The 25,009-nt window shown below is 34.8% G+C and overlaps 1 protein-coding gene across 1 annotated transcript in view; it reads right to left on the reverse strand.

Moving 5' to 3' along the window:
• The window catches only part of PLCH2 (phospholipase C eta 2), a 974,668-nt gene that overhangs the window by 76,204 nt on the left and 873,455 nt on the right, over positions 1–25,009 (reverse strand). Inside the window, exons 18-22 of the mRNA XM_053690349.1 lie at positions 24,381–24,488; positions 16,877–17,001; positions 7,791–7,875; positions 6,230–6,376; positions 1,573–1,652 (exon numbers count right to left, since the gene is read on the reverse strand). Coding sequence (XP_053546324.1) covers positions 1,573–1,652; positions 6,230–6,376; positions 7,791–7,875; positions 16,877–17,001; positions 24,381–24,488 — 545 coding nt within the window. The remainder of the gene's footprint in view (positions 1–1,572; positions 1,653–6,229; positions 6,377–7,790; positions 7,876–16,876; positions 17,002–24,380; positions 24,489–25,009) is intronic.

The following is a 25,009-nucleotide window of genomic DNA, read 5'->3' on the forward strand; positions in this document are numbered from 1 at the left end:
TGTTATAATAGAATTGTGATTTATAAATGTACTCAAAGCTACACATTCACCCTTAGATAAATTAGAATATATATTTGTATCAGGATCACTATCACACTACGCACATTTATATTTGTGTGTGGATAGATGATAGTTAGATAGATAGATAGATAGATAGATAGATAGAGAGAGAGAGATAGAGAGATAGATAGATAGATAGTTTACATATACATACAGGTGTGAAAAATTCCAGGGGTTAAAAGCTACTAGTCCACTTAATGTTAAATTTTCTTACTCCTCCAGAGAGGAGGACTAGTGGAAATGTCAAGCCACACACACACATACATACACACACACACATATATATATATATATATATATATATATATATATATATATATATATATATATATATATATATATATATATATATATATATATATATATATACACACACACACATACACACACACACACACATATATATATATATATATATATATATATATATACACATACACACAACATACACACACACACACAACATATGCACACACACACACACACAAACAACACACAGAGAAATTCCAGCACTCACTTACAAGCTTTCAGCTAAGATTAAAAGCAAACCTGGAAGAGTTAGTTACCGCATCTGGCCAAATGGGACAAGCCCAGGTACCACGTCAAGGTCTCTTCCAAAAACTGGATCCCTAATACAGCCATCCCTAATGCAAGCTCTCAATCAAGCAAACTGGGAACAAGTCAGGGTTCACAGACTTATGTAATCTCCCTAGACATAAACAAAACACGGAAGGGGACTGCACTCTCAAACTGGACTGGGTACACATCCAATGGCCCTGCAACCAGATGATTGGCAGAATAAGCTTTTTTACCTTTCAGCCAATGAGCATAAGAAGGGAGTACACAACAAATTTGAGTACCATATTCCTTAAAGTCATCACCTTACATTTATGCCAGACATTAGCAAACATCAAACAATGGTGACAGGCGTCTATACAGTATTAATAATGCTTAGAAACACAACTTGAGTCTCTATTTATACGTCACCAGTGAAAACTATTTGCTTTTTTTGTGGAAATGCCCATTCAACAATTGCTTTTTTTTAAAAAAATAGGTATGTAGCCAATAAATTATTTGTGAGCAAGTAAAAACAACTGTTTCACAAATAATTGTATATTAACCACTGAAAGACATATTTAAATAAATATTTCTATGGCACTATACAAGTTAGTAATGTACAGAATTTGCAAAAAAAAATTAGTGTGTTATTAAAATGTTCAAAGAGAATTAAACCTGATATTAACCAGAAGGTGGTCTGTAAAGAGCAAAATTAATATATTAGATCAGCTTTGGGGATCTACATATAGACTAGTTAAACTCAAAACAAAAAGCCAATAACACCCATAAGATTATTTGTTTATTCTGCACTATCAGTCTGTTTCAAAATGTTGTGTATATTTTTTTGACAGATCTCAGAACAATGGAACAAAAGTATCTATAGAATGTGGTGACACTTGAGAGTACCTAGTACAATATTTGTAGACCATCCTATAGAAGAACTGAGATACTCACCTTACCACTGATGTCATTAATTGCTATATGAACAAAGATGGATGCTTCTTCTATACCTTCCAGGTACACATGCCGATATCCTGTAGAAAAAAAGAGAATGTGTGTGAAAATTAACTTTAGGTAGTCTGCATACATTTATTAGAAACAAGATCACAATTAATTAGAAAACTGTAATAAAACCGAAAGCTTTGATATTCATATACTGAATTTAAATACAAATTGGACAGACCATTATATCCTTATTTTGCAATTATCTAACAAGCTAATTTTGTTAAAGGGACCAGTCTAGTCAAAATTAAAGGGACACTGAACCCAATTTTTTTTATTTTGTGATTCAGATAGAGCATGCAATTTTAAGCAACTTTCTAATTTACTCCTATTATCAATTTTTCTTTTTATCTCTTGCTATCTTTATTTGAAAAGAAGGCATCTAAGCTTTTTGTTTGGTTCAGTACTCTGGACAGCACTTTTTTATTGGTGGATGAATTTATCCACCAATCAGCAAGAACAACCCAGGTTGTTCACCAAAAATGGGCCGGCATCTAAACTTAAATTCTTGCATTTCAAATAAAGATACCAAGAGAATGAAGAAAATTTGATAATAGGAGTAAATTAGAATGTTGCTTAAAATGTCATGCTCTATCTGAATCACAAAAGAAAAAATTTGGGTTCAGTGTCCCTTTAAACTTTCATGATTCAGATAGGGCATGACATTTTAAACAACTTTCCAATTTACTTTTATTACCAAACTTGCTTTGTTCTCTTGATATTCTTTGTTGAAAGCTAAACCTGGGTAGGCTCATATGCTAATTCCTAAGCATTTGAAGTCCACCTCTTATCTTAGTGTATTTTGACAGTTCTCACAGCTGGACAGCGCTAGTTCATGTGTGCCATATAGATTACATTGTGCTCACTCCCATGGAGTTATGTATGGGTTGGCTCTGGTCTGTCAAAAGAACTGATAAAAGGGTCTGCAGAGGGTTAGATAGATTGCTCCCCCTAGCAACAGTCGCCAGTGAATAATCACCAAAGCAAGGCACAGAACAAAAAACAAACAAGAAAATTATATTGAAAATAATATTTTATTTGGCAGCTAAAACCATACACAGAACCTGTTGATAGGGAATTTTGGGATATATGGACCTTCAACATATAAAGCTTCCGAAAATTTTAAGAAAATATGTTACATTGCTGCTTTTCTGAGGTCCTCCTGATAAGATATATCAACTTAAAGGGACAGTCTAGTACAAAATAAACTTTCATGATTCAGATAGAATTTTAAACAATTTTCCAATTTACTTTTATCACCAATTTTGCTTTGTTCTCTTGGTATTCTTAGTTGAAAGCTAAACCTAGCAGGTTCATGTGCTAATTTTTAAACCATTGAAGGCCACCTCTTCTCTCTGGGCATTTTAACAGTTTTTTTTACCATTAGAGAGTGTTAAATCATGTGTGTCATATAGATAACACTGTGCTCACGCACGTGAAGTTCAGGTGAGCCAGCTCTGATTGGCTAAAATGTCAAAAGAACTGAAATAAGGGAGCAGCTTGCTAAGGCTTAGATACTAGGCAATCACAGAGGTAAGAAGTGTATTTATATAACTATGCTGGTTGTGCAAAACTAAGGAATGGGTAATAAAGGGATTATCTATCTTTTTAAACAATACAAATTCTGGTGTAGACTGTCACTTTAAAGTGGAAACTGTCTTTGTAGAATGAGCCTTTAGCCTATTTTGGAATAAGCAAATTTTTTTTTACTGCTAGACTGAGCTGATGTGTTAAATATTCCACTGGGAAATCATAGATAGGCCGAGCAGGCACAGATCCTTTGTAATGCCGATGTGTAATGACAAGGGACTCATCAATCTTCCTCCAACCTTTTATCTTGTTAATATAGATATAAAACACTGAATCCAATAGAAAATGTAAAACAGTTTTCTATTTGCCGTACCATTTGTACAAAAAGAGGTGAGATAAAAATAGGTAGATACATAAAACACTGATAACATATTTTGTTACAAAAAAGCAAGACTGGCTAGAGAACTTTTTTCTCTTGCTAAAATACGAGGGAGAGTGAAATAATAGCTGTGATCTCCATATAGCTAACTAAGCTAAGATAAAAGTCAAGAGAAAAAGGGTTTTTAATATGAAATAACAAGGTGTGTTTCCCTTGAAAGAAAAAAGTCAAAAAAGCTTAAAAGAACCAATAGGAAATGCAAAATAATGACTGAGTGACTTTTGGACCTACTTGACTTCAGTAATGACTGTCAAGGTTGAAACTCAAACCTTTAACTCACTTGTACTGAGCAATGGGATCAATTATATCAAAATTCATGGGTATGACCTGCAGCAATAGAATACAAAGAATTCCCTTGTATAGATCATATCTCATACTTAGGGGCAAAAAGCTAAGGAAGTAGGAAAAAAAATATTCACTACTGTATCAGAATGTTCCGCTATTTTCTATTCAGTCACCAAGACATCAGATGTAGGTCCTGAAAATCAGAGTAGAAAAGTAGATCTTGCATTGGTATGGAAAAGGAAGAGTCCAAGATGGTCTGTAGTTAATATCAGAAGTGAGAACCAGGGATTTTTGGCCAAAATTGTAAGATTGACATTACCTCCTGCTAAATCTTTTGACATAAAAGATAACCGGTATTAGAGGAAAATGCATGTCTAGTGCATTCACTTATGAAATCTCTTGACTTGATGATAGTGAAAGTATACCATGAGATATATTTATCAGCAGTTCCTATCTCTGTTTGATGATCCCGTTTTGCTGAAGCGTCCTTTTTCAGGAAGGTTTCCTTGATGACTGAGATAATCTAGCCGAAGGGTAAACTGCTGTTATGTCCAGGAGGTGAATCTAATTTAGGTATCCTAAATCATCTGAATGCATCAAGTATCTAAGTGGTCTGGTTTATGTTACTACAGCTACACTGTGTGCTACACTTTTCAGCCCCCTTCAGACACTAAAAATGTTGAATTCCAATACATTTAATGAGCAACACAGATTTGGTTGGTGCTCATTGATCTAACTGACATCAGATATAATTTTTTGACCACATCTATACATGTGATCAAGGCTGTCAACAATGAGGCGCATTCCAATCCTTTAGAAATCATTACTAAATGGTGTATCTGCAATATGTACCACGTACTTTAATATAGTTTGACTGAAGGCTGTAGATTTAGATTATAAATATCTGGAGGAAGGTTATTTGACATGCTACAGAAATAAGTCTTAAAGCACTTGAGCTTTTTATTCTACTATTTTGAAGAACAAAGTTTATTTTTTCATTATAAGTATATGGAAAGTATGGAGCCCAGGTATTACCCAACCAACATAACCTCAAAAGTCATACTGCAAATATTAACTTTATGACATTGTTTGCCACCCAAATGTGACGGAACGGATACTTTCCTAGCAGTATTAGCTGTAATTATGTCTGTAGGGTTACATCTCATCAGATTTTCTTAAAGAGATATTTTAAAAATCTAATTTGCTTTGTTCTCTTGACATCCTTTATTGAAAAACATACTTAGATAAACTAAGGAGCTAAGAGCTAGAAGCTGATTGGTGGCTGCACAAATATTCCTCTTGTCCATGGCTTACCAATGTGTTTAGCTAGGTCTTAGTAGTGCATTGCTGCTCCTTCAATAAAGGATACCAACAACTTTTAGTACTGATGTCTCTGCTTTAATATCAAGATTTACATTTTTATGCTACAAAATCTTATCATATAACAATGGAAACCAATATCAAACTTCTATCCCGCTGGTACCTTACACCCCAAAGGCTACACCAAATATATCCTGCGGCCTCTGAAAGGTGCTGGAGAAACTGTGAATATAAAGGCACTCTACTACACATATGGTGGTGGTGGGAGTGTCAGGCCATTAACTCAAACTGGAACACTATACATAGAATAGAAAAAATACTAAAACTGCTCCATTCCCAAAATCCCACTGATATTCCTACTAAATGGCAATGTTAAGTTGCCTTGTCACTTTTGTAGAATTCTATTTAGAATACTAATCAATACAGCCAAGAAAATCATTCCTAGATATTGGAAAAAACTGCAACCCCCAAATCCTAAAGAGTGGATTAATCAAGTAACCCACACTCTGTAATTATATGCCATTTCTTCTAGTTTTAAAGGGAAAAAGGACTATTTCACCCAGGTTGAGTTTTACTGGGATGAGAAACAAGCTCGCACATTATGCCCTTAAATTTAACAGTATATATTCAACTGCACTTTCATCTCCCCCCCATGAATCTTTCAACAGGTTCCAAGTTTTGGGTTCCGTCCATCGCAAGCCTTTTACTTCCGGTAGGAAGCAATAAAAATAATGTTTATTATAAATTAGCCTTATATTATATAGATCCTAAGTGACCTTAAAGAATTTATTTAAGAGCAATTTGCAAAGTATTATCTATGTTAGATATGTTGGATTATATACTGTGCTAAACGACCAGCTAAAGTACTAACTTGATTTAAAAGACATGACCAAAAGTTATTTTCTTTATTCACAAATAACGGACTTCATTACGATGATGTTATAATTTTCAACCACCTTTTGAAAACTTTAATAAAAAAACTAATAAACTAAAATAAAAAAACCTTATCACATAATACAATTACATCAGTTTTACCTGGCATCATGCTGCTAAATGAAATCGTTCTCTGTCCTATAAAATCCCGACCAATAGGATCGTGGTCCCAGACGAGAAAACGAATTAGCGATATTTCTGGCATGTGTATTGTAAAAACAAGAGTTTCCTCCCACATCGGATTAAACCCTATCAGTAGAAAAAATATATATAAAGCAGTAGTCATTATGGTGTAACATAGTCATTGTTGGAAAAGCAAATATTTAATTAGCATAAACATAGAGGTTTAGCATATACTGTATATAGGATTCAGACAGACCATACATTTTTAAACAACATTCCAATTTGGTTTAGTTTCATTCTCTTGGCATCCCTTATTGAAGAAGCACCAATGCACTACTGGAAGTTAGCTGAACACATTGGTAAGCCAATGAAAAGAGGCAGCCACCAATTAGCAGCTTGCTCCCAAGCTCCTGAGCCTACCTAGGCATGTTTTTCAACAATAGATACTAAGAGAACTAAGAGAACTAAGTAAATTAAATAATAGAAGTAAAATGGAAAGTTGTTTAAAATTGTATGCTCTGTCTGAATCATGAAAGAAACATTTTGGGTTTTATATCCCTTTAAGCTAAGCTTGGTATAGTAAAATATATGCTCTTTAATAGCATTAGTTTACAGTAAATGGAAATAACTCTTGAAAAAAACAACTTCTTACATATGTTTATCTTATCTCCTTTGCAGTGACTAATTAGGGATATAACAAGCTGCTTTATCAAACAACCACAGTGTATCATGTAGCAAGGTTAGAGTTTTGGATTTTGCAAGATGCACTTCAAAATCCATGGGAGCCGTGAAAAGAACTATTTTAAGTTACAGAAAAAGTGGGAAAATTAAAGGGACATGAAATCCACATTTTTTCTTTCGTGAGTTAGAAAAATCATGCAATTTCAAACATCTTTCTAATTTACTTCTATTATCTAATTTGCTTAATTCTCTTGATATACTTTGCTGAAAAGCGTATCTAGATAGGCTCAGTGGCTGCTGATTGGTAGCTGCACACAGATGCTTCGTGTGATTGGCTCACCCATGTGCATTGCCATTTCTTCAACAAAGGATGTCTACAGAATGAAGAAAATTAGATAATAGAAGTAAATTGAAATGTTGTTTCAAATTGTATTCTCTACCTGATTCATGAAAAAAAATCGTTGGGTTTAGTGTCCCTTTAAATAATAATAGTACATTGTAAAGTTGATTTTTTTATCTACAACATTTTTATGGAAGTCAAATAGGCAATTGAATTCTGTAACTTTTCAATGATTTGTATTTATTCTACCTGCTTTTACTGTAATTTAAGGATTACAACTGTAGTTTTCTCCTTGTCCCAGATTAGCTTGAGTGCATTCTGGGAAATCTGGAACCCTGACTCTACAACATTCTGTGCAGGGATTAGTTGATTAGAAAACTTGTCCCTCACTAGCTAAAGCAAATGGTTTATGCATCAGATATCATTTTCACCAGGGTTTAAAAAAAATTCCAACAAACTTAATGACACAAATATAATCAAATCAGCTTGATTCATGTTTACATGTCTGGGTGCACTTACCATTGTCATCGACTACCCTGGTCTGTTCTTTAGAGCAATCCACAGGCAAACCAATCACCTCAACCTCCACAAAAGGGTCAATAATCTGAAATAATGTTTAAAAAAGATTTGAATCAAGAAAGAATTATAATATCTAGGCAATCCTACCTACCTGCAAGTAAATATTAAAATCAGAATCTTTAAAGGGACATGAAACCCAAAATGTTTCTTTCATGATTTAGAAAGAACATGCAATTGTAAACAACTTTCTAATTTTTTTTATATCATTTGCTGAAAAGCATATCTAGATAGGATCAGAAGCTGCTGATTGGTGGCTGCACATAGATGCCTCATGTGATTGGCTATTTCTTCAAGAAAGGATATCTAATGAATGAAGCAATGTACATACTAGAAGTAAATTGGAATGTTGTTTAAAATTGTATTTATCCGAATCATGAAAGAAAAAGGTGGGTTCAGAATGAACTCCACTGATGCTCACAGTTTTGGTGAACAGTGAGTACTTTTAGGCTTCAGGGATAGGTTTTTCTCAATATAGTATCAGGGTCTACATTTATGTGCCTGTAAATTTAATCAAAATCTACTTTCTCTGCAATTATTTCCTGCATATATGAAACAATGTTTTAAAAGTCCTTAAAAGAGTATTCTGCTAAAATATGGGGAAGATACAGCATTGTATGACAATAAAATGTTGATTTTTTTTTTTTCTGCCTCCTCTCCTGGAAATTATCGATACCTTTGGCAGAATATCAAATTACAAGATTAATGTTTCAAAAACAGAGGCCTACATGATACTTGTCGGGCAAACAGAGCAGAGACGTCTTCGACGGTCTTATTCGTTCAAGTGGTCTACAGTCGGGATCAGACACTTGGGGGTCTTCCTGTCCCATGCAAAAGACATAGTGATACAGGAAAATTACGCTACTCTGCTAAAGGGGGTTGAGTCCAGGTTGAAATCTAAGACATACGAGGAAATACCATGGATGGGCAGAATTGTCGCGCTCAAAATGATGATCCTCCCTAAGTTAACCTACATTATGCGGTGCATCCCCATCCCAGTGCCGGAGCGGATCCTGCGCGGCTTACAAACATTATTCAACTCCTATGTTTGGGATGGTAAGCGGCCGAGAGTGGCGGCAGCCACGCTTCAGGCTCCAGTAGCCAGAGGTGGACTGGGCCTACCCAACGTACAACTATATTACCAGGCGGCCATGATTTCACACGTTTCAGCGGGGGGACCAGCTCTACCCCCCACTAGGTGGAGAGAGCTGGAACAGGCTTCCCTACCGGCATACACTGATCTCTCGGACCTGCTATGGGTCCCCCAGCACTTAGCTGCGCGAACACCTGTCTCTAACCGACTCATCAAAAGTTGTCAAACAGCCTGGTTCCAACTGAGGCACAACCAATTGATAGCCCCACACCCATCCCCTATTCACCCGGTCACGTCACTCTTACAGGGGCTGCCTAATGTTAGGCTTACCCTCTGGAGGACTCTTGAGATTGTCTCCTTAAGTGACTTCTACTTAAACGAGAACCTTCTCTCAAACCAAGACATGATAGCTAGGTTTGACATCCCTTGTCACTTGGAATTTAATCTTACGAGACTTAGATCCCTTATGAAAGCCTGGTGATTCCTGACCAATAAGATCAGGGCTCCCACAATCTGGGAGATCAGATGGAAAGCTAACCTACAATTATACAAGCCCCTTACCGCTCACTACAAGTCTCTTTTAGGGCCACCCACCCTTATAAAGACAAGACATATGACCTCCTGGGAAACCGAGTTAAGATTGACCTACACGCCCCCAGACTGGTCCAGGGCGATACAGTTAACTAAATCCGCACTCCATTGTGTCACAATGTATGAACTATACTTTAAGATCATTACTAGATGGCACTTAGTACCGTCCAAGCTTCGTACTCTGTATCCTGAACACTCACCCCTATGTTGGAGAGAGTGTGGCGAGATCGGCACTCCGCTCCATGTGTGGTGGTCATGCGATAGATTACGACCACTTTGGTCTAGGACCTCTGCGACTTGTGCGGCCCTAGAACTTCCGATGCCTGACACCCCGGACCTAGCCCTCCTGCACATTGGGGTAAAAAAGATTCCGAAACATAAGAGATAGCTGTTGGTCTACCTGTTGACATCTGTCAAGATGTTAATAGCCAGGAATTGGAAGAAGCAACAGCCCCCAAGATGGCAGGCTGTGGTTGACTACCTGCACTACATTAAATCTATGGAAGACTATGTCTTTCGGACGAAAAACCAATCTGATCTCTTCAGCCAAATCTGGGAACCCTGGGAGACTCACCTCAAACTGACTCCGTAACTGCTCTCCCCCTGACCGCTGATGACCTGCTTTTGTCTGTGACCCGTGTCGGCCTTAGAGGACGCACCTCGCTGTTTCTGAACTGAGGTGCTTGTCCATAAAACATCCCCCTACCCGGATGCCTTCCCTCCCCCTTTCTATTCCCCCCCCCCCTCCCCATGGGGGTATGGATGATTGATCCTCACACCCTAACTTCCATACATATATATTACGTATACCCATTATCTTCCCTACATGACTGTCAGATTTCCTAGGTATGGCATTTATTGCTGTACGTTACTTAAACTTAAATGTCCCATTAGAATAACCAGAACATAACAACCGAGACGCATAGACACGCACCAGAGAATGTCTATATATTCCTTGTGACCTCTATACTAAGTGCATTGACCCTCCTTGTAGACCATTCCTTTAATGTCTAATCGCGTGTACTCCCGCTTCTATCTGTGTCAAATGTTAACTATGTTGTTATATGGTTTCTGCAACCTATTTATTAATAAAAATCTATTTTAAAAAAAAAAATGTTGATTTTTGTCTTGAAAAAAATGTGCAGAAAAATTTGCTTAAAGGACTAGTAAATATAGTAGATTTTCATAATCAATAAATACACAATGAAAAGAGAATGCAATAGCACTTAGTCTGAACTTCAAATGAGTAGAAGACTTTTTTTTTTACAAATTTAAAAGTTGTGTCTATTTCCACTCCTTCTATATCATGTGACAGCCATCAGCCAATCACAAATGCATATATGTATATTTTGTGATTTCTTGCACATGCTCAGTGGGAAATAGTGACTCAAAAGTGTAAATATATAAAGACTACACACCTTTTGTTAATGGAAGTTAATTGGAAAGTTTAAAAAATGGTGCTCTATCTGAATCATGAAAGTTTAATTTTGACTTGAGTGTCCCTTTAAGGGGACACATTCTTTTAAAATGCACACTTTGAGGCATTAGCTTCTACTGACCATGTGCAAGAAGTGATATGTATATAAGTCAGTGATTTCCTGATGGTTATCAAATGATAGTGTAAATGACTATCTACTAGTCATTTACACTTTTGCAATACTACTCGCTGGCTTCTTTATATTATCTCTGCTTGTATACTAAAGCCCAATTCTTAAAGAATAATTGAAAATTTATATTTTATTGCTTATCTCTCTTGCATCCCATTAGGAGTGTAATTTCTTCTGCCGGCTGTGTTTACAAAACTTTTCAATAGCCAATACTTAAGTATAGAAACTTCAGTTTACGTATGGATATCATGGGTAACCTCAGCTATTTCAGCTGCTTATATAAAGGTAAAGGAGCTATCTGAAAACTACTTAAAGGGACAGTCTACACCAGAATTTTTATTGTTTTAAAAGATAGATAATCCCTTTATTACTCATTTCCCAGTTTTGCATAACCAACACAGTTATAATAATATACTTTTAACCTCTGTGATTATCTTGTATCTAAGCCTCTGCAAACTGCCCCTTTTTCAGTTCTTTTGACAGACTTGCAGTCTAGCCAATCAGTGCCAGCTCCCAGATTACTTCACGTGCACGAGCACAGTGTTATCTATATGAAATATGTGAACTAACACCCTCTAGTGGTGAAACACTGTTAAAATGCAATCTGAAAGAGGTGGGTTTCAAGGTCTAAGAAATTAGCATATGAACCTCCTAGGTTAAGCTTTCAACTAAGAATACCAAGAGAACAAAGCAAAATTGGTGATAAAAGTAAATTGGAAAATTGTTTAAAATTACATGCTCTGTCTGAATCATGAAAGTTTATTTTGGCCTAGACTGTCCCTTTAATACACTCTAGCAGTTCTAATTAATCATTGGGAACAAATTAAAATTAATTTTTGGGTAAACTGTCCCTTTAAGATAAAAACCAACACAAATTAGTAATAACTAATCCATAAAGAAAAAAAATAAGTATTTTATTCCGGAGGTCACAGCAAAAAAATCTTTCATATAGATAACATTGAGCTGAGGAGTGAGCACTGATTGGCTAAAATGCAAGTCTGTCAAAAGAAATGAAATAAGGGGGCAGTCTGCAGAGACTTAGATACAAGGTAATCACAGAGGTAAAACGTGTATTAGTATAACTGTGTTGGTTATGCAAAACTGGGGAATGGGTATTAAAGGGATTATCTATCTTTTAAAACAACAAAAATTCTGGTGTTGACTGTCCCTTTAAATAAAACTTTAAAAGGGACAGTCTACTCCAACATTTTTATTGTTTAAAAAGATAATCTTTTTATTTTCCATTCCCCAGTTTTGCATATTCAATATTAATACACTTTTTACCTCTGTGATTTCCTTGCATCTAAGCCCCTGCAGACTGCCCCCTTATCTCAGTGCTTTTTACAAACTCACATTTTAGCTAACTAGTGCTGGTTCCTGTGAACACAATTTTATCTATATGACACACATATAGCACTTTTTGGCTGTGAAAAGCTCATAAAATACACTGAGATAAGAGGTGGCCTGCAGGTGCTTATAAAAAGGCAAAGATTTAGAGGTTATAATGTATATTAATATAACAATGTTGGTTATGCAAAGTTGGGGTAAGGGAAAAAATGGAGTAGACTGTGACTTTAATATAAAAAAAAATAGCTTATGCAGTTAATAAAATTCCCCATTGTTTACTATAAAAAATGTTTGTTTATTTCTTTTAATTAGTCGAAGAAACATTGCTATTGTTACTGTGGTTGAAAATGTGACAACTAAATAAATTGCTATATTGTCACATTCTTTACCCAGAAACAAAAGCTATGTTTCCACTAATTAAGAGAAAAATAATGAGTTTTATACTAAACAACGGAGAATGGCAAAAGTGAATTATCTTAAACCCTTTAAACAGTACTCATATTTTAGTGAGTAATGTGTTTTTAATTTAAAAGCTTAGTTATTTTTGGTTTTGCTTCATAGTCAACCTCATTTTAAATTGGACTAATAAAGGTGTAATTTAAAGTCACAAATACAGTATAACAATACATTTTAAATACATACTGTACTTCCACCTATAAGGCATTCAAATGTTTCTGAGTGTCAATATATGACATAGTCATTACAAAGTATTATTTATTAGGTATGTGTAATATTTGCATTTCCGATGTTCGTTTAACAAATAAATTCTGAACATGGTAGCGTGTAGCAGTATTTGGCTATTGTCGACACCGGATATTTTTAGTGTTAAAGTGTAACACGCAGATATCTACACAAATCCAGATATTTGTGTGTTGAACTTTAATACGAATATATCCGGCACCAAAACTTGCAGAATGCCAATACCTGTGGCCATGTTCAGAATTCCTTTTTTTGACCAAATACGTGAAATACGAATATTGCACATACCTATTTTTTATGCTTTAAAGGGATACTAAACCCACATTTATTCTTTCATGATTCAAATAGAGCATGCAATTTTAAGCAACTTTCTAATTTACTCCTATTATCAAATTTTCTTCGTTCTCTTGGAATCTATATTTAAAAAGCAAGAATGTAAGTTTAGGAGACGGCCCATTTATGGTTCAGCACCAATGCAGATTGGAGTCTAAATGTAAATTAAGGGAATAGCAATTTTACAATATACTGTCCCTTTAACTTGCATTCACTTCTAGTTTAAAAGGGATAGTAAAGTTCAAATTAAACTTTCATGATTCAGATAGGGCTTGTAATTTTAAACAACTTTAAAATTTACTTTTATCATCAAATTTGCTTTGTACTCTTGGTATTCTTCGTTGAAAGCTAAATCTAGGTATGCTCATATGCTAATTTCTAGCTAGAGGGTGTTAGTTCATGTGTTTCATATAAATAACATTGTGCTCACGCATGTGGAGTTATTTAAGAGACAGCACACATTGCCTGACAAGTCTGTTGAGAGGTAAAAAAAGTATATTTCTATAACAGTGCTGGTTAAGCAAAACTGGAAATGGTAAATAAAGAAATTATCAATCTTTTTAAACAATACCATTTTTGGTGTTTATTATCTCTTTAACATGAATGGTGTTTTCTATAAGTGGATTGTCTATTTTTAGACAAACTCCCAAGTATACATTAAGCAAAATAAAACAGCAAAAACCTGCCGAGAAACATGTTTGGAGAACACTATTAGATCTGTGAGAAAAATTAAGATACAAGCAATGAACACCTCTGTAGAAAATAAAAAAGGTTTGACTTTGTGGTACCATTTTAACTTTGTATTTTTAAATTGCATTGTACATTAAATTGTTTTTACAATGCACATTAATACACAGTTTTGTCCTAGATACTTTAAATAATTTTACTGTGTAATTTGAATTCACATTTTTCCTCATAATTTGAATACAATTTTAATAACTATTAATATGATACATAACATAATATGATTTTAATGCTTAGTTCAATGATAGTTCTCACATTGTACTTTCAATACAATTTTTAAACCGCCTATTTTATTAAAGGGACAGTCTACACCAGAATTTTTATTGTTTTAAAAAATAGATAATCCCTTTATTACCCATTCCCCAGTTTTGCATAACCAACACAGTTATAATTATACACTTTTAACCTCTGTGATTATCTTGTATTTAAGCCTCTGCAAACTGCCCCTTATTTCAGTTCTTTTGACAGACTTGCAGTTTAGCCAATCAGTGCCTGCTCCCAGATAACTTCACGTGCACAAGCACAATGTTATCTATATGAAATACGTGAACTAACACCCTCTAGTGGTGAAAAACTGTTAAAATGCATTCTGAAAAGAGGTGGCCTTCAAGGTCTAAGAAATTAGCAAAGGAACCTCCTAGGTTAAGCTTTCAACTAAGAATACCAAGAGAACAAAGCAAAATTGGTGATAAAAGTAAATTAGAAAAATTGTTTAAAATTACATACTCTATCTGAATCATGAACATTTTGGCCTAGACTGTCCCTTTAACCATGCTCATGTTATGTAGACAAATTAGGAATACGCCCCTTAGACATATACACTATTTTCAATGTAAAATGTGTCCTTACAGAATCCTTTGAATGGAATTATTAGATACTAGATAATCTCACTTGAGCAGACAGCTTTGGAAAATAGGGTTCTTAGTCTTTCCTTTCAATTCTAGATTTAACAAGCAGAAGAATTTAAAACAGATCTTGGATTGTATGAAAATCCGTTCTCATTTTACCTAGGTCATGTCTTAATATTTTGGCTGTTGATGCTTAAAGGGATACTAAAGTCTATGAAGGTAGCTCGCTTCCGCTCTGGTCTAGTAGCAGGAGCAAGCTACATTCATTTTAATGGCGCGACCGGGCACACTGGGACTAGACAGTGTTGCTGGATGCGCTGTGGAAAAACCAGACCCGCTCAGTAGAACAAAAAGTGGCGTTCTGGTAAAAGGAGCTTTTACTTATAATTTATTTGCAATAATTTAATGTATAAAGCTGCCGGTAAGCTAATGTTATATAATTCTGCACTATCTGCAGAATATAACATTAGTTTGTAAGTTTACTGCGTGACTCAGGTTAAATTAAATTTTCATGATTCAGATACAGCACGTAATTTTAAACAACTTTCCAATTTACTTCCATTAAAAAAAAAATGTGCACAGTCTTTTATATTTACAATTTTTGAGTCACCAGATCCTACTGAGCATGTGCAAGAATTCACAGACTATACGTATATGCATTTGTGATTGGCTGATTGCTATCACATGGTACAAGGGGAGTGGAAATATACATAACTTTAAAATTTGTTATAAAAAAATCTACTACTCATTTGAAGTTCAGACTAAGTGCTATTGCATTGTCTTGTTATCTTGTATTTGTTGATTATGCAAATATAATGTGTTGAATGGTCCTTTAACCTTCATGATTCCAATGGAACTTGCAATTTTAAGAAACTTTCAAATTCACTTCCATTATTAAATTGCACACAGATTGTTTTATATGCATACTCTCTGAAGCACCAGCTCGTAAGCATGTGCATAGTTCATAGTGTATATGTATATGAGTCTGTGATTGTTAGATGGGTTTCACATGATACAGGGGCTGGCAAATCAAAATACAGTTTGTAATTTGTCATAAAAAAACTACTGCTCATTTAAAATTCAGAGTATGTGCTGATATATATATATATATATATATATATATATATCAGCATAATAAATTCTTACAACTAATTTAGATGTATGCAAATTATATGAAGAAGACGATTAAACACTTTAACACTGTAACATAACATTTTAATTTAAAGTTTAATTATATGTAGTTATAAAAACAACCTTTGCAATATATGTTTATTGTTCATTTTTCCCCTTTCTTTTAATTTTGAAAATAATTTACTTTCCAATTCTTTTTAGAAGGAGAAGACTTCAGACCTAACACTGTTATCCTCATAGTCATTGGATGCAAACTCCAGTAACCTATTTATAGCTGTGACCTTGAAAAAAAAACGGATCCGGAACCGTGTAGCCAGTGCCAACAGTGCTATATTCATGCGAGTGATAAACAAGAGGTACAGCTCCTTCTATATGACATGTTTCGCGCATGCATACATGCGCTTCCTCAGCGATAGTATATAGCTGTGCCTAACTGTCCTTAGCAGAGAATGGAACATAGGTTTCAAAATGGTAGATGCTTTATGGATTCTAAAACTTAATACTCCCCCCTTATTTGTTTCAATATTTAAAAATTGTATTTGCATATTGTTCTCAGGCTACAGAGCATGCCTCTATTATCTAGGACATCTGTTTTATTTGGCAGCATTTCTAATAGGAAAGTAAGCATAATCGTACCTCTCCTCGGTCCCCCAACATGGAATCTTTAGGCTTTGGAAGTTGTTGACCACTTATTATCCGTAGAATAAGCTGTTTCTTTAATTGACCTGGCAAAGGATCTTCGGAATTGGGATTAAAGGCACCTAAAATGTAAGCAGTGGCAATGGTGAAATTAGGAAGAAGCATATACAATATAACAAAAAGGTGCACTTTGTCATTTTCTTAATACTTATTTAAAGGACCACTAAACACACATTGCAAGCTTCATGATTTTGAATCTTCATATCTGAGAATAATTTTACAATGAAAACTGCAGCTTTATTTTGTCAAATGAGCACATTGTTTTATGTTTATTCATCTCACTGATTTCCCTGTCCCTCAGAACAAAAGTAACCCTACAAACCAATCACAAACTAATATTCAGATATTGCACAAACTGTTTGCACATGTGCAGTTGAGAGAGACTGGGGAAGCCTGTCCTCAACTCTTCGCTTAAAAAGAAAAAAGAAAAAAACTTTCATGATTTAAATAAGGAATGCAATTTTAAACAACTTTCAAATTTACTTTTATCACCAATTTTGCGTTGTTCTCTTGGTATTCTTAGTTGAAAGCTAAACCTAGGAGGTTCATATGCTAATTACTTAGACCTTGAAGACTGCCTCTAATCTGAAAGCATTTTGACCACTAGAGGGCATTAGTTCATGTGTTTCATATAGATAGCATTGAGCTCATAGACGTGAAGTTACTGTGGAGTGAGCACTGATAGGCTAAAATGCAAGTCTGTTAAAAGAACTGAAATAAGGGGGCAGTTTGCAGAGGCTTAAATACAAGGTAATCAGAGGAATAAAGTGTATTTCTATAACAGTCTTGGTTATGCAAAACTGGGGAATGGGTAATAAAGGGATTATCTTTCTTTTAAAACAACAAAAATTCTGGTGTTGACTGTCCCTTTAAGGTGGTTTAGCACTAAATCAACTTAGTTACTATTGCAAAGAATGATTCTCCTATCATGAGTGTTGATGCAATACTGATAATCCACCCTTTACAAACATTTGACTGCTGAGAATCTTAGGATGGAGGGTGAAGTAAACAAAAACTCGCTTAAAGGACCAGTCAACACAGTAGATTTGCATAATCAACAAATGCAAGATAACAAGACAATGCAATATCACTTAGTCTGAACTTCAAATGAGTGGTAGATTTTTTTTCTGACAATTTTAAAAGTTATGTCTTTTTCCTCCCCCTGTACCATGTGACAGCCATCAGCCAATCAAAAATGCATACATGTACCATGTGACAGCCATCAGCCATTCACAAATGCATACACACTTATTCTTGCACATGCTCAGTAGGAGCTGGTGACTGAAAAGGTTTAAATATAAAAAGACTGTGCACATTTAGTTAATGGAAGTAAATTGGAAAGTTGTTTAAAATGGCATGCTCTATCTGAATAATGAAAGTTTAATTTTGATTGAGTGTCCCTTTAAATTCCGCAAAAGGTTTAACCTAAACCTCCCTGGGAGTAAAACAAGCACAGCTTTTAGATGTATTTTACAACAAAAAGCAGCAAAATAAATAATGAATGTATATTGCAATAATGTTGCACTTTCAATAATGAAACTTTTTTTTTTGCATTGTTGAAATGTCAAGTTTAATGGTCCTTTAAATTTCAGATGACACATTCAACAGAGTCTAGAAATCTCACAGTCATAAGGGGACCAATATGGTTTCCCACTGGGGACTTAGAAATGAAAAATTACACTTGAAAAATATTAGTCTCTATTGTGCCCAAGTAATGTCTTATTTGCATATCAAAATAAAAAAAACTTTGGTTCTAGCATTTATTTATAATGAATGAAAGTGCCCCTGTTTTTAATAAATGGAGGCACAAATAGCAGATATGTCAAGATACTTAAAAAACACATGCACCTTCTATTGGGAGATGATATACTAAAGTCCTGTGTTGGTAATTGTAAATTTGTTCCCAAAAAACCAAGAACCTTGGACCAGTCTCTCTCTCCAAGTATGGTCAAAAGTAATACACCCGAGTTGGAATCTAGGTGGCTAACTCATAAAGGGAATTTCAAGTGCGGCAGTAAAAACTGCAACACTTGCGCCCTAATCTTAAAAGGCAATTGGTTTACTTCTAGTATCACCAATCAAAAATTTGATATTGATTTTTATGCCAATTGTGGCACCCAATGGGTAGTATATCTGCTAACGTGTAATCTATGTAAAAATCAATATACAGGACAAACCTCTAGAGAATATAAAAAAAAGAGTAGGGGGCCATGTCAGGGATGTAAAAAATTATGGAAAGGAATCTGCAGTTGCTAGCCACTTCAATGGCATTTATTTTACCAATAAAGCAGACATATCAGTTCAAGCCATCGATTTGGCACGGGTTCCAATTAGAGGTGGTAACAAACACAAAATTCTAGATAAAAGAGGACTGTTTTGGATTCTTAAACATCAGTTATTGTATTGATGACTGATGTCTATTCTACTAGTCTTATTATTGTGAATAATCAATTTTTAGTCATTTTTTATAGCCTCATTGACCAACAATGTTTTTGCTAATATCATTGCCATTACTGTCACTGCTGCAGTCTTTATAATGTCTCTGCCTTTATTTCTTGGTATTATTTAGAATAATAATAATAATGTATCATCTTGTACTCTGCCACATCACTGTGATCATATTATTCAATGTTGCTTTTTTATTTTTACTCTGTACTGAGTGTGTTTTTAGTATTTCCTGTGAGCAGCAAAGGGTTAATCAATTACTGCTTTGTGCATAAATTGGCTGCCCCTTACCTGTTCCTGTAGTCTATGATTAAGCGCCGCCAGGGGGCGTGAAATGCGTAAGATGGTTCTTTTGTGTATTTCTTCTGTTTGGGAACACTCCATTTTTTAACCAGTACACAATTTTTACTTTATGCTAACCGAGTAGTGCCTGCTATTTGTGCCTTCATTTGCTATTTCCTGGCCTGATCTGCCACCTGCTATGGCACTCTGGGTATGTTTGGGCAGCAGCGTTTTTTTTTTTTTATTATTGCACGACCTGTAGTCTTTGACCGTGTACCAGTACACACATCCTTGTTTTTAATAGTATTTTTAAAAACCGGGCACTGATTCATGAAAATTTACATTTCCTTCAACTTTGTTATATATTTTTGGGCAACATTGTTGAAAGCATTGTTGTAATTCTGCTCTCCTACAGTGCTCCATATATGTATACATTCCTATGCCTTTCTAGGTATTGTCTTTAACAAAGGACACTAGACGTGCACAGGCGAAAAATTTGTTTTGTCCAAAATATTTTTTTTATATTTTTTTTTAAAAGGTTTGGTTCGACCGATGTTTGTCCATGCAGGCATTGGGTTCGGGCAAACATTGGAATCGGATACATTACCATTATTTCCAATAGGAACAGCTAATATAGCTAATATAGACAATTAATATTAACAAAAATCTAAAATTATAGGATTTGAACAATTAAAAGAACCTATTTATCAATAAAAAAAAAAAAGAACATAAAACTCCTGTATGACTAAAATCCAGAATTTAGTGCCTGACCGGCTGTTCCCAACATCAGTCATTAGTAATACTATGGCAGGATTGGACAGGGGATGATAATTTGGGGGGGGTGGAGTTACATCATTACAAACAAAAGAGTTTATTAACCAAACAATATAACTCCTTCCTCCATGAACAAATTAACAAATCGATTTAGTTAGTTAAACAATCATTTGTTTTTCTTCTGTTTTTTTCCAAAAACATATTTGGTTGTTCGAATATATCAAAGGAATCAATGAATCAGCAAAATTTGGACGAATTTGCATTCGTATGAAGCCCAAATGCACATCTCTAAAGGATATCAAGTGAACAAAGGTTATTTGATAATAAAAGTAAGTTGAAAAGTTGTTTTAAATTGTGTGCTTTATCTGAAACATGAAAAAGTCCGTTTAGAATAAAATTAAGTAGATTGCAGGAATACTATAATTTTGGGTTTCTCTCTTTTAGATTAAAGGGACAGTCAAGTCCAAAAAAAAATCATGATTCAGATAGGGCATGTAATTGTAAACAACTTACCAATTTACTTTTAATCACCACTTTTGCTTTGTTTTCTTGGTATTCTTAGTTGAAAGCTAAACCTAGGAGGTTCATATGCTAATTTCTTAGACCTTTAAGACTGCCTCTAATCTGAATGCATTTTGACCACTAGAGGGCATTAGTTCATGAGTTTCATATAGATAACATTGAGCTCATGCACGTGAAGTGATCTAGGAGTGAACACTGATTAGCTAAAATGCAAGTCTGTCAAAAGAACTGAAATTAGGGGGCAGTCTGCAGAGGCTTAGATACAAGGTAATCACAGAGGTGAAACGTTTATTATAACTGTGTTGGTTATGCAAAACTGGGGAATGGGTAATAAAGGGATTATCTTTCTTTTTAAACAACATTTCTGGTGTTGACTGTCCCTTTAAGGTTTTTAAAGGAAGGCATTAAAAGGTTATGTCTTTAATTTCTGAATCTCATGCTAAAAAAACCCAAAAAAACACTAGATAGTGTATGTATTTTTTTTGGACTAACTTCTATATTTGGCAATAACAAATTATTTTGTAAATTTACTTATGGCATTTGCCACCCACATTTATATCTACTATTGAGGGTGCCCCAGCATGTAATGTACACAGGAGAGATTAAAAAAAAAGTATCTTATAGCAAAGTTTCAACAGGAGAATTTATGGGTTATTGATTACACAGTAGGAGGTAAACAGGAGATGTTCAAGACTATAAAATATTGGTGTGACAAATATTGTTTTCTTATTTTCTTATTTAAATCATCCCCTCCAAATTAAATTGGCTTTGTATGCAAACCCTTAGAACAATTAAAAGAACCTATTTATCAATAATAAAAAAAAAAGAACATAAAACTCCTGTATGACTAAAATCCAGAATTTATTGCCTGACCGGCTGTCCCCAACATCAGTCATTAGTAATACTATGGCAGGATTGGACAGGGGATGATAATTTGGGGGGGCGGAGTTACATCATTACAAACAAAAGAGTTTATTAACCAAACAATATAACTCCTTCCTCCATGAACAAATTAACAAATCGATTTAGTTAGTTAAACAATCATTTGTTTTTCTTCTGTTTTTTTCCAAAAACACATTTGGTTGTTCGAATATATCAAAGGAATCAATGAATCAGCAAAATTTGGACGAATTTGCATTCGTATGAAGCCCAAATGCACATCTCTAAAGGATATCAAGTGAACAAAGGTTATTTGATAATAAAAGTAAGTTGAAAAGTTGTTTTAAATTGTGTGCTTTATCTGAAACATGAAAATAATATTTTTGAGTTTCAAGTCCGTTTAGAATAAAATTAAGTAGATTGCAGGAATACTATAATTTTGGGTTTCTCTCTTTAGATTAAAGGGACAGTCAAGTCCAAAAAAAATCATGATTCAGATAGGGCATGTAATAGTAAACAACTTACCAATTTACTTTTAATCACCACTTTTGCTTTGTTTTCTTGGTATTCTTAGTTGAAAGCTAAACCTAGGAGGTTCATATGCTAATTTCTTAGACCTTTAAGGCTGCCTCTAATCTGAATGCATTTTGACCACTAGAGGGCATTAGTTCATGAGTTTCATATAGATAACATTGAGCTCATGCACGTGAAGTGATCTAGGAGTGAGCACTGATTAGCTAAAATGCAAGTCTGTCAAAAGAACTGAAATTAGGGGGCAGTCTGCAGAGGCTTAGATACAAGGTAATCACAGAGGTGAAACGTGTATTATAACTGTGTTGGTTATGCAAAACTGGGGAATGGGTAATAAAGGGATTATCTTTCTTTTTAAACAACATTTCTGGTGTCGACTGTCCCTTTAAGGTTTTTAAAGGAAGGCATTAAAAGGTTATGTCTTTAATTTCTGAATCTCATGCTAAAAAAAAACAAAAAAACACTAGATAATGTATGTATTTTTTTTTGGACTAACTTCTATATTTGGCAATAACAAATTATTTTGTAAATTTACTTATGGCATTTGCCACCCAAATTGATATCTACTATTGAGGGTGCCCCAGCATGTAATGTACACAGGAGAGATTAAAAAAGTATCTTATAGCAAAGTTTCAACAGGAGAATTTATGGGTTATTGTAGGAGGTAAACAGGAGATGTTCAAGACTATAAAATATTGGTGTGACAAATATTGTTTTCTTATTTTCTTATTTAAATCATCCCCTCCAATTTATATTGGCTTCGTATGCAAACCCTTAGACTTATACTGTTGGAAAGGTTAGGCGATTAAATTTCCAACAGTGCGTCTTGGGGGTCTGTAGCTGCTTAGATGCCTGAGATACAGGCTTCTAAGCAGTATGCCCTCATTTCCCTATACTGTCCATTGTAATTTTTAAATAAAGTCGTGCGATGCGACGCCAACACACAAAATGTGAAGCCCCGGCGATGCCTGTCACTATACAGGCCAGATCACCGGGGTGGGAGTCAGTGGGAGCCCCCAGATTGCCCTCAAGGTGGATGAGTGCTAGCGACGGCTCTGAGCGGTTGTCAGCACCTGACCGGGACAATTTGCGACGGCTAAGAGCAGTCATTAGCACTCAAAGGGTTAAACTGAAACTAGTACAGCAGTATCAATGTACTTCTTGCCAATGCTAATTGGCTGGAAGGTACTTCCAGGGATATTTTAAACAAATGGAAGGGACATTTTAAACAAATTTCCAATGTACTTCTGTTATCAATTTTGCTTAGTTCTTTTGCTATTCTTTATTAAACAGTAATCCTTGGTGAGCTCAGGAGAGTGCACATGGACTGTCTGGCTATCTGGCAGCAGTGTTTGAAACATTGTTTATAGCAATGTTATACAGTGATGCAGCATAACTGTAAAAAGCTGACAAGAAAATATCACCTGATAATGTAAAAAAGGGAAAATATTTTACCTCAAAATTTCTTCAGCTCACCAGAGTAAGTGTTGTGTAAACAGTTATACTTTAGCTGCTGTCCAGTTGCAAGTTGGAAAAAAATAGCCAATCAGCATCAGCAGTACTGAGGTGATGCTTTGCCTTTGTTGGGATCTCATGAGATTTTAAAGAAATCTCATGAGATTTCATAGAACTCATTTAAACTGAATAGGATAATATCATGACTGTGCCTGCACATGCCAGATGAACACCCCCTAGCTTGTCCTGGGACAAGCATCCTGAATGGCTGCTTAAAGTCTCTTTAGAATCTTAGATTGAGGTGTGAATACTTAGGACATTTGAGGTTAAATATCTTCCTTTTTTACATAGAGATGTTCAGGTGATATTTTCTTGTCAGCTTTTTACAACTATGCTGCATCACCTTCATGTGCTTCAACATTTGGGTATCATGGCCCTTTGAAGCCCAGCAAACAATGTTTCTTTCACTGGTTCCATTAATTATGTGAATATGATCTAATATACTGTGGGTAATTTCTACTTAATTGTTTTAAGAAATTCACAGACTGCTCACCATGACATAAACATTTTGGCTTCAGAACATAGCCGCAGTTTCCATTGCTGTTAAACTTAGCTCGGTTTAGCTGCAGCATTCGTCCTTCCGATTGGTAATTTAAAGCAACTGTTGGATCAAGAGATAACGGTTAGTGCATTAGCTGTGTGATGCTGTACGGAAGGAAAAAAGAAAAAGATAGCTAAAGTTAATCAGAAATCTCAAGAAGCACAAACAAGAAGCAAATTAAAATGTCCCTATACCAGGCTTACTCTTATAAAATGGTATATTAATATATTCTATAATAGTAACATTATAACATACTTAATAAACACTCTGCTTGTCCTATCTACTATACTGATAATAATTTCTAAGTTAAGATTTACTATAAACCCACTTAAAAGGTTATGAACCCCAATATTTTTCGTTCAAGATTCACACACACACGTACTGTGCTGTCATGCCATGCCTCCTACAAACTATACGTGACATTGACATTCATTCACAAACAATCATAATGATTGTCTGTGAATGAATGTCAATATGTCATGGTTGTAAATGATGCCTGCCTGTCTGCCTGATGAGCCTGTCACATCAAAACAAGCAAAATTTAAAAAATGTCACACTGTTGTCAAATTTACTTCTATTAT

Source organism: Bombina bombina, chromosome 8 (assembly GCF_027579735.1).
Source record: "Bombina bombina isolate aBomBom1 chromosome 8, aBomBom1.pri, whole genome shotgun sequence".
Taxonomy (NCBI): Eukaryota; Metazoa; Chordata; class Amphibia; order Anura; family Bombinatoridae; genus Bombina; species Bombina bombina.